General features: G+C 42.7%; 1 protein-coding gene across 2 annotated transcripts in view; it reads left to right on the top strand.

Annotated features, from left to right (window-relative positions):
* Positions 1-17,866, top strand: part of trim9 (tripartite motif containing 9) — a 92,132-nt gene that overhangs the window by 58,972 nt on the left and 15,294 nt on the right. For both annotated transcript variants that reach the window (XM_034159484.1, XM_034159485.1), the window contains exons 4-7: positions 11,544-11,654; positions 13,060-13,213; positions 14,327-14,472; positions 17,421-17,559. In XM_034159484.1, coding sequence (XP_034015375.1) covers positions 11,544-11,654; positions 13,060-13,213; positions 14,327-14,472; positions 17,421-17,559 — 550 coding nt within the window. The remainder of the gene's footprint in view (positions 1-11,543; positions 11,655-13,059; positions 13,214-14,326; positions 14,473-17,420; positions 17,560-17,866) is intronic.

Genomic DNA, 17,866 nt, shown 5'->3' with positions numbered 1-17,866 from the left:
TTAAGAGGTTATTTAATCAACCGCTGACTGCTCATTTAAAAATCACTGGAGAGACACGCATATATAAGACAACCCGAATTAAAGGAGAAATGCTGCTTTTAACAACCTGGACCTCATTTCTGGCATAAAATACAGTCGTTTACTCACCAACTTTGGTATCATTATTAGTCCATGGCTGAACAAGGTGTTCAGTTCAAATCTGAGGCAAACATTTTTCTTCTTCTACGAAGGTGGATTAGAACGTTTTGTGGTACACAGTACCAACTACTGAACAGGAGGAATCTAGCAGTCAGTGTGACTCACTGATTTCAAAATGTAGCTCTTTTCAACCAGATGTGTGGCGCCATGACATGTCAATCTTCTGTTCCCAATCAAATTTCAGGGGAGCCCAGTGCAACCCTGGCCTCTGCTCTAGCTCCACACATACCAGGATGTGTTCAACATTTGACATTTCCTGTTTCACTGTGGATTCAAAATTTGGCACTTCCTGTTTCAGTGTGAACTTGCCGCTGAGTTCCTGTGAGATTCCATGAGATCTCACCTGTCAATCCAGGAAGTGTTTGACATTTGACATTTCCTGTTTCAACATGGACTCAATATTTGGCACTTCCTGTTTGGGACTCCCTGTACCATGAGCGAGCTTCATGCCACTATGTGGCACTTCGCTCGTATTATTATTATTATTATTATTATTATTATTATTATTATTATTATCATTATTTATGATCAGCTACAGGTGTTATTATCATTATATTTATTTGACTTTCAAATTACTGCCTTGTTTTATTCCTTGTGTTTCTCTTTTGCTACTTAGTTGTACTTTGTAAAATTTGTTTGGAAAAATGTCAAACAAATTGCTTTCAACATTTCTTCTTCTGATGATGATGATATTGATTATTTTTATTATTATTGATTTCTGCTCAGTGTCCCGGAATGAACCTGGTTCACGATCAGATTCTTTTGTGAGATTTTGCACACAATCTGGGTTGTGGATTTACAAACATGGACACAAAAAAATATCCAAACAGAATGTTGAAATGTTTTTTGTGAGAAGACATTGAAAGCTGTGCAGTACAGTGGCTTAGTGGTTAGCACTGTTGCCTCACAGCATAAAGGTCATGGGATCGATTCCCACCTGTGGCCTTTCTGTGTGGGGTGTTTGCATGTTCCGTGTTTGTGTGGGTTCTCTCCGGGTAGTCCGGCTTCCTCCCACATCCAAAGACATTCAGGTAACGTGGATTGGAAACTTTAAATTGTCCGTAGGTGTGCGTGTGGGTGTGAATGTGTTTGTTTGTCTGTTTGTGGCCCGGCGACAGACTGGGGTCCTGTCCTGGGTGTACCCCGCCTCATGCACTATGACTGCAGGGATAGCTCCCTGTGACCCTTAATTGGAGTGAGCGGTTGAAGATGAGTGAGTGAGTAAGTGAGTGACGCTGAAAGCTCCCAGGAATTGCATTGGAGTCGCCAGTGTCCACAGGGGGAGCTGCTTCATCTCAGAGATCACTTGGAATATCATCCAAAGGAGTAACAGTGTGGGGATTGGTGGAAATTCCAGGCTATATAAGGAGGTGAAAAAGCAGGCTGTTGATGGCTCTGAGGGTAAACAAGGAGGCGTTTGATAGAGGAATCTGTGAGCAGGTGACACACCATCTGTGGTCGAGTGGCCTTCCATCTGCTTACAGAGGAATAGAAGCACAGTGTTTCTCCAAACTACATCTCATCCAATGGCAGGCACAGCAAGTGATGGCTTGTTCTTGACGGATGACTCTGATGTGCTGTCTCGTTGGGCCAGCTACTTTCAGCAGTTATATAAGGCTGAGCCTCCTACCAGGATGATAGAAATCTCCAGTGCCAGGGTTCTGGTGGCTGATCTGTCACTCAGCTGTCAACCACACATCTCAGTGAGATTGCAAATGTGATGAAACAGCTGAGGGCAGATAAAGCTGCAGGAATGTTTGCATTCATTTGGAAGATAGATATAATCCCAAAAGACAGAAAGAAAGTCTGAAGAGGAATGAGTGATTACCTGGACTGCAATAACTACAAGCGTATTACCATGGACTGTATACAGTGCATCTGGAAAGTATTCACAGCGCTTCACTTTTTCCACATTTTACGTTACAGCCTTATTCTAAAATGGAGTAAATTAATTTTTCCCCCTCAAAATTCTACTCACAACACCCCATAATGACAACATTAAAAAGTTTTGTTTTGTTTTTTATTATTATTATTATTATTATTATTATTATTATTTTCACAAATTTATAAAAAAAAAAACTAAGAAATCACATGCGCATAAGTATTCACAGCCTTTTCTCAATACTTTGTTGATGCACCGTTGGCAGCAATTACAGCCTCAGGTCTTCTTGAATATGATGTCACAAGCTTGGTGCACCTATCTTTGGGTAGTTTGTCCATTCCTCTTTGCAGCACCTCTCAAGTTCCATCTGGTTCGATGGGGAGCGTTGCTGCACGGCCATTTTCAGATCTCTCCAGAGATGTTCAATCAGATTCAGGTCTGGGCTCTGGCTGGACCACTCAATTCACAGAATTGTCCTGAAGCCACTCCTTTCATTTCTTGGCTGTGTACTTGGGGTCATTGTCCTGCTGGAAGATGAACCGTCACCCCAGTCATAGGTCAAGAGTGCTCTGGTGCAGGTTTTCATCCAGGATGTCTCTGTACATTGCTGCATTCATCTTCCCTCAATCCTGACTAGTCTCCCAGTTCCTGCTGCTGGCAAACATCCTGACAGCATGATGCTGCCACCACCATGCTTCACTGTAGGGATGGTGCCTGGTTTCCTCCAAACATGACGCCTGGAATTCACGCCAAAGAGTTTGATCTTTCTCTTATCAGACCAGAGAATTTTGTTTCTCATGGTCTGAGAGTCCATCAGGTGCCTTTAGCAAACTCTAGGTGGGCTGTCATGTGCCTTTTACTAAGGTGTGGCTTCCATTTGGCCACTCTACCATACAGGCCTGATTGGTGGATTGCTGCAGAGATGGTTGTCCTTATGGAAGGTTCTCCTCTGTCCACAGAGGAATACTGGAGCTCTGACAAAGTGACCATCAGGTTCTTGGTCACCTCCCTGACTAAGGCCCGATTGCTCAGTTTAGATGGGCGGCCAGCTCAAGGAAGAGTCCTGGTGGATCTAAACTTCTTCCATTTATGGATGATGGAGGCCACTGTGCTCATTGGGACCTTCAAAGCAGCAGAAGTGTTTCTGTCCCCTTCCCCAGATTTGTGCTTTGAGACAATCCTGTCTCAGAGGTCTACAGACAATTCCTTTGACTTCATGCTTGGTTTGTGCTCTGACATATACTGTCAGCTGTGGGACCTCTTATGTAGACAGGTGTGTGTCTTTCCAAATCATGCCCAATCAACTGAATTTACCCCAGGTGGACTCCAATTAAGCTGTAGAAACATCTCAAAGGCGATCAGTGGAAACATGTGATTCCTTATTTTTATTTTTAATAAATTTTCAAAAATAAAAAAAAAATGCTTTTTTCAGATTGTACTTATGGGGTATTGTGTGTAAAATGTTGAGGAAAAAATACATTTCAACCATTTTAGAATAAGGCTGTAACATAACAAAATGTGGGGAAAAAGTAAAGCACTGTGAATACTTTCTGGACGCACTGTATACAGTGACAAACCCTCCGTGACCTCACCCACAGGTTCTTTTGAGCAGCAGTTTTGAAGCTCAAATAGTGCAGCTTCGGGTGTTGCCATGCTGGCAGTGCTTACTCCACTTCAGTCCTGGACAAGCAATAAATAGGTAAAGAGTTGGGGGCGGGTAGTAAAAAACATAACCACTTATTACCTCAATACCCATAGTGGAGCTAGCATTACCAAGTTACCAATACCTGCTAACACTGTCAGTGCTCCCATACAAATTGAATAACTTGAAAATTTCACTTGATGGAAATTAACAGACCAGCTGGGTCTTTTTCTGGCTCTCCACCGCATTTCCCCCCCATGAAACCCTGCCATACCAGTGACTTCTCCGCACTCACCAGGTACCGTTACAAAAGAGCAACAGCAAACATGTCAGTACATCAAACAAACATGATTAACACAAAACACATTTTTTTCACATTACATATTCCTTCCTGAATCTCACAGGAAGTGTACCCCCAGTACACCTCGCGGGTCGCCTTTGCGATTCACCCTCATCTGAATCTACATGTGACTCATCGGCATCCCCATCTATGACCTGTGCTTCTTGTGGCTCTATGTCTACCCCCTTCCATCCCTTGGCTATGCTCCTCCTCCCCACACTGATTCTGGTGTGCACCCATGTCTAGTGCGAGTGAGCTCTGGGGAATATAGACTACATTGTGAGTGTCAGAGTCTGAATCTGTCATTTCCCTTCTGTCCCTTGCTGTAATGCACTCTTTCACTGGTGTCTGGAATGTACAGTGTTTTAACTGTTCTCTGCGTACTACTTTAGCGGGCCCTCCAGCTTCTGGTTTGACAGTGAACTCTGGCATGTCAGGGTGATTCAGCTTGACAACTACGTAGGGGCCGGGTTCCTACTTATCTTGAATCTTATTTCTGCCCCTTGGCTTATGATTTCTCATAAGTAGTCAACAACCTGGCCTGATTAGAACCGTGCTGAGCTTATGATCTTATGTTCTTTTGCGGTGGGTAGCAGTTTCTTTTGCAGCAGCCTGTGCAACCTCAGTCGCCAACTTAAGCTTTTCATGATGGTTCAGCACCCAGTTATTTAAGTTGTTGGCGTCACTATGCTCCAGGTCCCCTCCACCCAGCACGTCAAGAGGAAGTCTAGCATTTCTGCCAAAAAGCAAGTAGAAAGACGAACAGCCTGTCGAGGAATGAACATGGCTATTGTATGCAATACAAGTTCTGGTAGGTACTCTGGCCAGTCTCTTTTATGCTCAGGTGGCAGTGCCCGCAGCATTTCATGCATTGTGTGATTGAAACGCTCGCATTGTGTGTTTCCTTGCCAATGGTACGGGCTGGTACGACTCTTAGAGATCTTATAGACATGACACAACTCTTTGATTACACTAGCTTCAAAACTGCACCCTTGATCAGAGTGTAGCCTAGAGGGGGAGCCATAGTACAGTCCAGTGCCTCAACAGTGCTTTGGCTGTGGTTCTCGCAGTTTGATCTTTTGTGGGTACCTCAATGGTGAACCTGATGAACATGTCAGTAAGCACCAGAATGTTCTCATACCCTTCCTTAGACTTTTCGAGGAGAGTATAGTCCATTGCCAGAACTTCCAAGGGTACAGACACATTTGTGCAGGTCATAGGGGCACATATTTTCGGAAAAACGTCTCTAGCAAGTGCACAATGTCTGCATTGCTTCACCCAATGCTGGACTTCTTTATACATTGTAGGCCAGTAATAACTTTGCCACTTCATCTCAAGTGTGCTCCTCTCGCCAAAATGGCCTTTGTGGTCATGTTGGGTCTCAAGCATATGCTTACACAAGGATTCTGGCACAACCAGCTGCCAGACTTTTTCACCATCCCTGGGATCCCATATGCAGCAAAACAAGCCTCCTTGTCGGACCCTCAGCTGGTCCCATTGATAAACCAGCTTCCTCAACACTGGCCCCATGCTTTGCACCTGCTCTCCTACTGGCTTAGCGTTTGCTTTAACAGCACACAAGACAGGACCAATGTTGGGGTCAGCCATTTGGAGTTGTGGTATTTCACTCCATTCGTACCCAAACACCTGTCCCTTTATAACCGCTTGTACTGGGATATGTTCTTCCTGCCTCTCAACCGCTGCCTCTTGGGCAGGCCACAAACAAGCTGAAACTTCTTTGGGTGTCATCCATAAGAAATCTTTCTCAGTGTCCTCTATCTCAGGTTCCTCTGCTGTTGGGAGCCGCGAGAGAACATCTGCATTGGTGTTTTGCATCCCTGGCTTGTACTGCACTTCAAAGTCATACTAGGCCAATTGAGCAACCCACCTTTGCTCAACTGCAGCAAGATTAGCAGTTTCCAGGTAGCGTAGGGGGTTGTGGTCTGAAATAACAACAAATTTAGAGTAGAGCAGGTGATCACAGAACTTTTCAGTAACCGCCCATTTGAGCGCTAGAAGCTCCAGCTTAAATGCAGAGTAGTTCGTGTCATTCCTTTCTGTGTTCCGCAATCCCTGGTTAGCAAATGCTATGGCACGCTCTACTCCCTCCTGCCGTTGGCTGAGGACTGCACCAAGACCATGTCGGCTCCCATCAGTGGTGAGTATGTAAGGAAGCTTAAAGTTAGAGTACGCCAGGATTGGGGGCACCATCAGATACTACCTCAACCTGTCAAATGCATCTTGACACTGTTCGGTCCAGACAGAAGGTTCGGTTGGAGTACTGTTGCGCAAGCCTCTCTTATTGGTTTTGCCCAAGAGCGCATGCAGGGGTTCTGCCAGATGTGCAAAGTTGGGTACAAAGCATCTGTAATAATCCATGAACCCCAACACCTGCCCGACCTCTGTCACGTTTTTGGGGACAGGCCAGTCCTCCAAGACCTTGACCTTCTCCATGTCAACCTGGATACCTGCAGCAAAAATAACATGGCCCAGAAATTTGACCTCAGGCTTCAACAAAAAACACTTTTTGGGCTTCAACTTCAGCCCATGTCCCTTAAGACAGCTAAACACCAGATCCAACTTCTTGCAATGACTTTCAAAGTCAGCGGAGAAAACGATAATGTCCTCAAGATACATAAGTAGAACATCAAAGGCGAGATCACCCAGCACCACCTCCATAAGATGTTGGAAGGTTGCAGGTGCATTGCATAACCCGAATGGCTTCTGGGTCCACTGAAATAGGTCGAATGGTGTCATGACTGCTGTCTTTTCTTGGTCCCTTTCCTCAACTGCAGCCTGAAGGTACCCAGCTGGGCGATCAAAGGTTGAAAGCTGGGCACCACCCAGAGCGTCAAGTGACTCATCCACCCTGGGAAGTGGGTAAGCATCTTTCCAGGTCACGTTGCCGAGCTTGCAATAGTCACAGCAAAAGCGCACTGACCCATCTTTCTTGAATACATTAACAGCAGGCGAATGTGGTGTATTCAGTTGAATATAGGTTGAAGAGGATTTGCAAATCATAGTATTCTGTTTTTATTTACATTTTACACAATGTCCCAATTGAATTGGAATTGTGGTTGTACTTTAGAAGCTAAGTGAGGAGTTGGTGTGTCTATGTTTTTGACTGTCCTGGATAAACATTGACCCACCGCTTATACGATCCTCTGCTGGAATCCCCTCCATGTGTACCGAATAATCCTTGGAATTTGTTGTCTGTGATTGGTTATGCACAGTGTGACTGACAGGTATCTTCAAGATCGGTGTTTTCATTTTTCAGAACTTTGTCAAACTGTTGAAAAATGCTCCATCTTGTTATGGAAATGAAAGGGATGCTGGGAATGATTACCCAGGATCCACATTAAAATCATGTTTAATACCGAAATAAATAGTGTGATCATTTCATTGGGTCTTAAGAAGACTGGGTGAAAGCATTTTGAGTCATCATGATAGAGACAGGCGTGCACTGTCATAATTAGGTGTGATTAGATGTGGGCTATAAGATTGTGATAGTTTGAAATTGCAGAATGTTCCAGCTCCAGGCTGCAGCATAAATAATTGTTCTTTATGCTCGCTAATTTGCGCTCAACTTGGGATTGACAACAAAAATTAGAATACAGGAAAAAAAATACTCAAACATTTTAGATTCATGTTTTTATAAAGAAAATGGCAGCAGGCAGATTTAAAACAAAATTGAATGATTGGTGCTCGTGATGTGTCAGTCGCAGAGCGAGCCCGTTTGACCACAAACATTTGATGCCATTTTGAATTCACTCACGGTGTCTTTCAGGTTTGGAGTAGCTTTTGCATCTAAAAGGGGAACACGTTTAAGTGTATGTACTTGTGCATGGCACATTCTACTTCTCTTCAACTTCAGTCATTTCTGCACATTTCCCACACAGATTACATCTGTGAAGCGGCGGTTTCCCTGAGTGTTATTTGTCGGTGCCATTTGCATTCTTCACGTGTTCAGACTGCAGTCGTCAGTAAATCATCTTCATGTGCGCTCCCAACAGCTGCAGAAAGGATTTTCCTCCATTCAGCCCAGGAGCCTTTTGGATAGAAGCAGTGAAGTTACTGTTACCTAGCAACCTTCAGTCCTGCACCCCCGCTTATTGCAAACTGTTGCAGAGACGCTCTGTGTCAGTGCAAGAGGGGGAATCTCCAAGAGGCATCACCTGCTTTGCGGAAAAATAGCAACTCATGGTATCTTTCTGTGACTTTATGTGTTTGTGCATTAAATGCATGTAAACTATGACTATTCATTCCAGGTCTGTATAGACTGAAGTGGAGCCATAAAGTAGATATGATTGTGCATGCAAAGCAATACAGTCACTTATTTTCACCCGAAGCCATCAAAATATGGCCCTCGGATATTGCGAAGGCCGTCTGTCTGTGCTCAGCAAAAGTCCAGTCCTATTACTTTAAATTCTGTCTTCAAATTCACATGGAACATTCTTGGGACACAGACTTTGGACAAGTTCAAAGATGGCTAACCTTGACCTATTTTAAGAGGTGAAAACATCACATTGTGTTTCCTATTTTTATGGTATGAATCACGCAAATCCACTTTTTTGGGGGGTGACAGCCAATTAGAGTAGAGAGGCACCGTGACATCACTGGCTGGTCTAGCTAGCTGCTAATTCCACGGCGTTTCTGAGTAAATCTGTTTCTCATACATTATGTAAAAGCTAGCGAGAAATAAACACTTCTAAAACTGAAAACGCTATTTTTGTAACCTGACAACACCTCTGGAGAGATTTACAAGTCATCTCACAGACGTTAGCCTGGTGACATCAATGGCTGGTCTCGCTAGCTGCTAATTCCGCTGTTTCTGAGTAAATCTGTTTCTCGTATTTTATGTAAAAGCTAGTTAGAAATAAATACTTCTAAAACTGAAAATGCTATTTTTGTAACCTGACAACACACCTAGAGAGATTTACAAGTCATCTTGCAGACATCAGCATGGTGACATCACAGGCTGGTCTCGCTAGCTGCCAATTCCGCTGTGTTTCTGGGTAAATCTAACATGTTTCTCATACATTATGTAAAAACTAGCTAAAAATAAACACTTCTAAAACTGAAAATGCTCTTTTTGTAACCTGACAACACCTTTGGAGTAATTTGAAAGTCATCTTACGGATGTCAGCATGGTGATGTCATTGGCTGGTCTCGCTAGCTGCTAATTCCGCTGCATTTCTGGATAAATCTAACATGTTTCTCATACATTATGTAAAAGCGAGCAAGAAATAAACACTTATGAAACTGAAAATGCTATATTTGTAACCTGATATTTAAGACATTTTACGTACATTAGAGTGGTGACGTCACTGGCTGGTTTCACTGGTTGGTCTCACTGCTGCTAAATTCCACTGCGTTTGTGAGTAAATCAAACATCTTTCTCATATATTATGTAAAAACTAACAAGAAATAAACACTTCTAAAAGGAAAACGCTGTTTTTGTAACTTGATAACACCTCTGGAATGATTTACAAGACATCTCACAGACATCAGCGTGCACTCGCATCACACGCGGTCAATGGTAACTTCTGTTCCTTTCAAAACCTTATGTATGCAGACACGCATGCCCTCCTGCAGATGCCATTAAAAGGTAAACAAAATATTGTTTATGATTGATGAATTGACTGAGTTTATTAGACATACAGAGGTGAATACATCAATGATACACGGGTAACACACTGAAGCATGAATGCTTATTTCCATTGTGGTCCTTGTGAAATTATCCCATGATAAAACAGAGCGGCTTGATTGAACATGTACAAATTGTAAATAAGACAATAGGATCTTAATAATTATAAAAGTATAACGCCTTGGGGTTCCCCCGGAGGAGCTGGAGGAGGTGTGTGTGGATCGGGAGGTCTGGGTGGCTTTGCTTGAGCTGCTGCCCCCGCGACCCGACTCCGGATAAAGCGGAAGAAAATGGATGGATGGATGGATGGATAGTTTGTACTTGGATACCAATTAAACAACTGGAAATTTTAAAGAAGACAATGCTTATACAGCCGAGGGTATTTTAGCATTGTGTTATTTTTTATAATAAAGATAGTGTAGGGATGTTACTCAGGGCCTGGATGTCGGTTTTGCAGTAAAACATAATCAGTAAAAAAGTGTCTCAGTCTGACTGGCTGCAATGCCTCAGAGCGATCTGGCTCATGTATCTGGTGATGTTTCATGCGGCCTTGGTGTGAAAACAAAATGTTACTTTCCTTCCATTAGCGTCATTAACAGGAACGGTTACTGATGTCTGCTAATCCTCTACTTTCTTTGTCAATCTGTTCCCAAATCTCAAGAGGAACTGGAGATCTGCGACCAACCCCCACCCCCCATACTTCTTACTTGCATCTCTACAGTTGTCTTGTTCTGCAGCTCCTCCCACAGTTTTGCAACTATAATTACTTTTTTTTTCCATGAAGGTTACGTCCATGGGACATTTTGGTGCTGCTGGAATGTGTGTGAAGTGGAATATACATACTTATACGTACATATGTGTAATACATTTGAGCTCCTGTGCCGCAACTTTGCCCTAAACAATAACATGAACCCCTTTGTGCAAAGCGTGGAGTCTACTCGCATTCCGAGATTGAAATACGTTGATGTTCGACTGCCAATCTGATGATTGATACATTACAAACATTTATAAATTAATTTGGTCTGACCTCTATCAAACTTCTAAATAAAGCTGCTGGTGGCTGCAGCTGTTGTGTGATAATTTGATGCTGTTTTATTGTGAGGTGTATGTTAGCTGCAGTGTGTTTTATGGGGCTTTGTGCGATATGTTTTATTGTTTTAATGTGCATCTTATTGTTGTGAATGGCACAACTGGTGCAGTCTTGCTTATATGTAGTTTGTTTTATTGTATTTGTGAGGGCATTTATGTGCACTGCATTGAGTCCAAGACAAATTTCCCTCTGGAGACCATAAAGTGTGTTATATTATACCATACGGCAACTCTGTAAATGTAACAAATATGATATATTAAAAACAAACAAAAGTCTACTTGTAGTTTCATTGTAATCCACGGGGGGGGGATAATGTGTACAGTTTTATTACTAGTATCCTTCCTGGCTGTTTCATTTTCTTTCCACAGTCATTAACAGCTTTTTTTTCTTTTACTGTTGACATGTTTATTGTCAAAATCTCTTCCTGCATCCATCATTTGCCTTACTTTCTCTCCTTTACTCCTCATCCCTCCCACGTTTACTGTCTTACTTCTTGTCTTCTGTACTTCCTTCCCTGCTTTCTCTGTTCCCTCCCCTCATGTTCTGCACTGTTTCACTTTGTTAAACATTTACATGCATTTGATTTACATTTCACTACAGGGTAATTATGGGTGGAAAAAGAGAGCGATTATGTGTTATGTGTCGCTTGCTTGCATAACTTTAACGCCTGCCCTTCTTCGCACCCACCAACCATCTTTATAGCTTTTTTTGGTCCTTACCGTCCTGTTTTTGTCTCGGCCTCAGGTGGTGCGGGATCAGATCTCTCACTGTACGGTGAAGCTGCGGCAGACGACGGGACTGATGGAGTACTGCCTGGAGGTCATCAAGGAGAACGACCCCAGTGGTTTCCTCCAGGTCAGACAGACGGCTGTACACAGGAAGCCACACCTGATCCGTGTGTGTGTGTGTGTGTGTGTGTGTGTGTGTTCTCTCAAATGAGGTGAAGAGGAACTCAAAATGTTTAATAGGAAGAGGTGAAACTGTGATATTCAATTTAAGCCAATTCAATTTATTCATACAGCGCCAAATTACAACATAAGTCGCCCCAAGGTCACACACGAACAAGGTTTAAACCTGACTAACCCCAGGAGCACAAGCACACTGACAACAGTGATAAGAAAAAAATTCCCACAGGCATTTATAGAGCAGCAGATAACTGAAACAATCCTTCATATGGTGAGTAGGAGTCAAAATTTAAACATGATCCAAATAAATGGAATAGTTTCGACTGTGCTGAATGTTTGGTCTCCAAAGTAAAGGTCAAACAATGTCGACATGTGACATATGTAACTCCGTAACGTGATAACTAAGCATGACACATAGTGCAAACTATTCCTTTTTTTAAACCCTGATGACCAATAATTTGCATCACTTTTTACCAAAATTGAAGCAACTTTAACTTTTGATCCCTGTACAAACTGAAATTGACCTTTGACACCATTCTTGCTGTTTTTACCCAATAACTCTATAACATTCAGTCATAGATAGTCCAAATTATACCTTTTTGGAATCTTTATGTTCAGACAAAAAAAATGTGGTGTAGTTTTCAATATGATTGGAGCATTTTTAAATGTTAACCCCTGTGTAATTCTTCAGTTGACCCCTACCTGGCAGCCTATTGAAAATTCAAGTGGACAGTACGTTTTTTAAAAAGCGCAATGTCTGGGTTGGAGGAATGAAGCTCCAACATACCTCATCGTGGAGTTATTACAGCTACCATCAGGCTAACCTTAGTTTGGGTGTTGTGTTAACACATATTTTTAGGAACTAGTTGTGGGAATTAAAAATTGTGACCAGCTTATTGCCTCGGTAACAGTGTAGTTGATGTCACCAAGCCACCAATACCTGCTAACAGTGCTAGTGTGCTAACATACAAGTTAAGTAATACTTTCACTTCACCTGATGGAAATACTGGAGCACAGACTTCTTAGATGATCTGTTAATACAATTAACTGCACAGCAAGCCATATTAACTCAGGTATGTGTAATAAAAGGCTTATAAACCACACACAGTCGGTCCACAACAGCTAACAGCCGCTGCTAGTGGTCTCTGGCACACTGATATTTAAAATGTAGACTCACAAGTGAGAGGTTTTCTGGCAAGAACATGGATCTGTGCACACAGTGTCAAAGTGGTGTGTAAGAACAGGTCCTGGATGTACGCAAGAGTCGAAGAAAACCCTCACATTGAGGAGGTTTTTTTTCATTCCTGATAAGTGACACTTACAGATTATTTGTGATCACTCTGTGCTGCTCCCAGATCTCTGATGCTCTGATCCGGAGGGTCCACATGACAGAAAGCCAGTGGGGGAAGGGAACCCTCACCCCTAGGATGACCAGTGACTTTGACCTGACCCTGGACAGTGGACCTCTGCTGCAGACAATCCACCAGCTGGACTTTGTACAGATGAAAGGTAAAGAAGGGGGAGATGACAGTCGCCAACACCAGGGGGATTTAAAGAGGAATTTAATTAAACACACAAAAAATAGAGAGGAAAATTCTAGTTCTTTTAAGAGCAATTGGTTCTATGATATGACAGAGCTGTTCTGCAATCTGCAAATTTTTATTTTTACTTTTATTTATATAGGCCCCATAAAAAAACAAAAAACATTCATTTATCATCAAAGGGAGGTGATGGTCTAGTGGTTAAGTGTTGGTCTTGAGACCAGAGAATCCTCAGGTCAAATCCCAGCCTGACCGGAAAATCAGTAAGGGCCCTTGGGCAAAGTCCTTAATCTTGTAGTTGCTCCCGGTGTGTAGTGAGCGCCTTGTATGGCAGCACCCTGACACTGGGGTGAATGTGAGGCATTATTGTAAAGCGCTTTGAGCATCTGATGCAGATGGAAAAGCACTATATAAATGTAGACTATGTACCATCATCCACGCCCGCATGCTGAAATTGGCTGGCATCAATTTTTTGTTTTTTCTTTTTTGTTTTTGACAAATTTCATTGATGTCGGTACAGCTGGCGCTGAACTGGCATGTCCGCTAGGTGATGAGTATGCTTTGGCCAAAGACAACCACACAGTCAGTTGCTCCGTGTCACTCACACACAGTATGCATGTTTATCACGCTACTAGTGTGCAGTACACTGAACTTCTTCAACATGGAAACAAGATTTACTTTAAAAATATCTGGTATTTTTAGTTCCTCACTTGGTACGCAGGTGCTTTATGTGCCATTTTTCAGGTTTGAAATGATGTTGTATGTACCTGTTTCTAAGAAGAAGAAAAAAACACCCGCCCTCATCACTTTTTTCTGATGTCAAGGATGATAAACTAATGTTTTTTCATGGGGCATTATTTATTTATTTGCAGCAGTAACAGAAAAATGCATACCATTGAATAGTCCTATGAAGTGCCTTTAGTAAAATTCTCTGGATTGATATGCATCATAATTCATAAGTCGAGGAATGTAGATGCTAAATATTGCAAACGGGTCCTCTTGTACCGCAGCATCATGTCCAGTTTGCTCAGCGTTTGTGTGAACGTGTTGTCACATCAGTAGCCTGGTTTCTCCTCTCCAGTCCCAGCGTCGCCCATTCTGCAGCTAGAGGAATGCTGCACTCAGAACAGCAGCGCCACGTTGTCATGGAAACAGCCACCGCTCTCCACCATCACTGTGGATGGATACATCTTGGAGCTGGACGATGGAAATGGGGGACCTTTTAGAGTAGGTATTCTCTGCAGGTATTCAGATGTTGAGGTTTGATCTTTTGATTATATTAATAAAAAAACTCTTAAATGGGAGCCTTTGTTAGATTTGGGCAAAACATACCAGTTTGACTAATAACTTAACTTTACAAGACAGTCTTTCTAACACAGGACAGTCTCAACAAAGAGTCCTTTATTTGTAGCCAGAGACGCCACCGCCACAGACAGTGGAATGCGAAAGCGAAGCTTTTGTCACCAAACTCCCTCGGGTGGACGCGTGATCCTTTTGTGGCGGCTCAGTGCTGACTGATGTGTGAGAGCAGGTCATGTGACACATGGTACTGGGGCAATGAATGACACGCTGTCAGGAGAAAGGCCAGTAATGCAGCTGTAAGCTGGGAGGATCCCACAAGAAGTGATGATCTGGAGTCAAACTAGGGTGTTCCCTGAGGTTTACTGTGTAATCAATCCTGCTAAAACCCTCCTGCTGGGGCCCTGGGTACGATAGGAAAGTAACTTATACCCCCTGAACAATGAGTAAAGTATAATGGCAGAGGATGTCTGTGTCCGCCCTCCAACATGTGTGCTTCCTCCGACGGGCTGCAGACAAATTTTGGGAGATCTTGATGTTGGAATTCTGGTTGGAGCTTCTTGTCCGGATTAGCTGTTCTTTTGTTCCAAGGATGGAATACATTTGAGTTGTGTTACAGATTCTTTCCCCGTTTATGGGGCTATTCCACGGAGCATCAGTCTTTCCGTTTAATCCCGGATAGCACACATTTTGAAGCATCATAGTAACTTCTTGATCCATCTTTGTCAATCTTGAATAAACATGGTATACATAGTAGTTATGGCCATCATCAAAACCAGGGTCACATTTTTGAACCGTTAAAGAAATTTCATCCCAATTTTGCAAAATCTGCATCATTACACGGTCACTTCCTGGTGTTCATAGTCTTAACAGCTTCAGTCATGTTCGAACGTCTTTACATTGGGTATTCCTAGTAAGTACAGCTTGAAACTTGTTTGATTGTGCTCCATCTGGATACAATTTGAAGCTGAAACAGCACTTGCTGCAGTTTTGTTCAAAGTTGAACAGCTCGGTCCTGTCTGGCCGAGGGTGCAGCTGCTTAGCTTTCGTTTTCAGGCAGGTTGCTACGTCTGCACTTTATAAGCCAGCCTGTTATGAGGCAAGTCGTTTCATCCTATTTCCTTGTGGAATAGGGGTGTTAACCCTGAATAGTATATCATGGCATGATTTGAAGCATTGTAGTAACTTCTTGATCCATCTTTGTCAGTCTTGAACAAACTTGTATTGCGGGTAGTTACAGCCATCATCGGCACCAGATTTTAAATCAGGATCCTATTTTTGAACCATTCAAACTTTTCATCCCGATTCTCTAAATCACTGCCAGTACATAGTATCTTCATAGTCTTCATGGCTTCAGTCATGTTCAAAAGTCTTTAAACGGGGTATTCGTAGTGACTACAACCCGAAAGTTGTTCCATCTGTGTGAAAATTTGAAGCCGAAGCAGTGTTTGTTGGGGTTCTGGCCTAGTACGCAGTTCCTTTTCTTTCGTTTTTGGGCAGGTTTGCCAAGTCTGCACTTTATAAGCCAGCCCATTAGGAAGAAAGCTGTTTCATCCCGTTTTTGCACTTATTTGGATTATGGGCAATCGTAGTAAAATGGTGCCCTGTTAAATAGGCATGTTAATGATAGTTAGCAAAATTTTTTTGTACCCTAAATTTGACTGTCACAGCAAAAGGATATTGTGGGCCCCACTCTTACCTGGTACAAGCGATGCACAGTGCAACAGAAGTGTGATTGGTAGTTTCCAATTGATGTATTTGTAGTTTTCACGCTCAGAGTCCATGTCATTTTAATAGCGAGTAGTGTTGCCCTCATCTGTGCACCCATGGTGTAAAAATGAGGTGTGGTCAGAAGCAGTGCTAGAATGTTACTATCGTGTCTCACCATGTGTAAGAGCATGCACCACATCATAAGCTATATGAAAACCAATGACCTGTTCACCAAATGCAAATATGGATTCAGTAACAAGAGGTCAACAACCCTACAACTGCCGAAAGCAATTGTAGGGTTGTTGAATGGACTGAGGCAATAGATTAGGGAATGACGACACACTATACTTGAATATCCCAAAAATATTTGACACTGTCTCACATCACAGACTTTTTTTAACAAACTAAAGGCTTATGGTTGTTTGGGCATCTGGTGCAGATGTCCACTGGTCGTCTCCCTAAAGAGGTCTTCCAGGCACATCCAGGCTTCTGGGAAGACCCAGGACACGCTGGAGGGTTTATATTCCTCAAATGGCTTTGGAAAACCTTGGGATCCCTCAGGAAGAATTGGAAGACTTGGCCAAGGATAGGGAAATGTGGGATGAGCTGCTTGATCTACTGCCACCATGATCCAGACCCAGATAATCGGCAAACAAATGAATGAATTGTTATTATTATTAATACATATTATTATTGCAGAGAACGTCATTTCTTTGTAACAGAAGAAGCATTATTTTTTAGCTTAGATCTGACCTGATGCCAGTTAGTTGTTTTGTGTCCAGCATGATGAATTCTATCGTCAAGTCTACAGAGACTCAAAGGCCTTCCTGTCTGTAATCGTACAATTTGGGATACAACAATTTTGGAATTGCGGGGGACGTTTTCTCTTCCTCTGCTACTCTCTGACTCACTGAAGGTTCACCAACGCAGCTCAGCACTCAGCTTGTGTCCCCGTGTCTATTTATACTCCACAGTGTGGGCTGGGTCGCCCCCACTCATTTGTACAAAATCACACTTATTATCGTCAGCGCCGAATCCGATTGGGACACTCCTTATAAAGTAGACTCTGCCAGGTTTAAGAAACAGGACTCTGTATGTGTCGGTCTGTCTTATTTACAGTATGTACTCGCTGTAGTTAAGGGGCACGCCTGTGTTTTTTCTTACAGGAAGTGTACGTAGGAACGGAAACCATCTGCACTGTGGATGGACTCCACTTCAACAGCACGTACAAGTCCAGAGTAAAGGCCTTCAACGCCAGCGGAGTGGGACAGTACAGCAAAACGCTGATCATGCAGACCTCTGAGAGTACGTTCAGCACCGTCACCACCTTGTCTTAGTTATACAACTGTATACCTTAAAGGCAAAATGCACCCTTACAACAGAATTCATCCCCAACACTCTGGGTAGTTTGAACTAATGTTGCTGAGTTAAGCTACAGAAAGAGCGCAGACTCTTTTGGACACACAAGCTGCCATTGTCTATTTTACATAAAAGTCCTTTCAATATGGAAACCAAATTGCCAGTTTTTTCTCCTCGCACTTTTTGTGATCTTTTGGAAAACGATATATGATTAGCAACTAATCCATTTATCAGCCGTCTGATTTTTAACTGC

Source organism: Thalassophryne amazonica, chromosome 19 (genome assembly GCF_902500255.1).
Source record: "Thalassophryne amazonica chromosome 19, fThaAma1.1, whole genome shotgun sequence".
In the NCBI taxonomy this organism is placed as follows: Eukaryota; Metazoa; Chordata; class Actinopteri; order Batrachoidiformes; family Batrachoididae; genus Thalassophryne; species Thalassophryne amazonica.
This window is presented reverse-complemented; position numbering and strand designations above follow the sequence as displayed.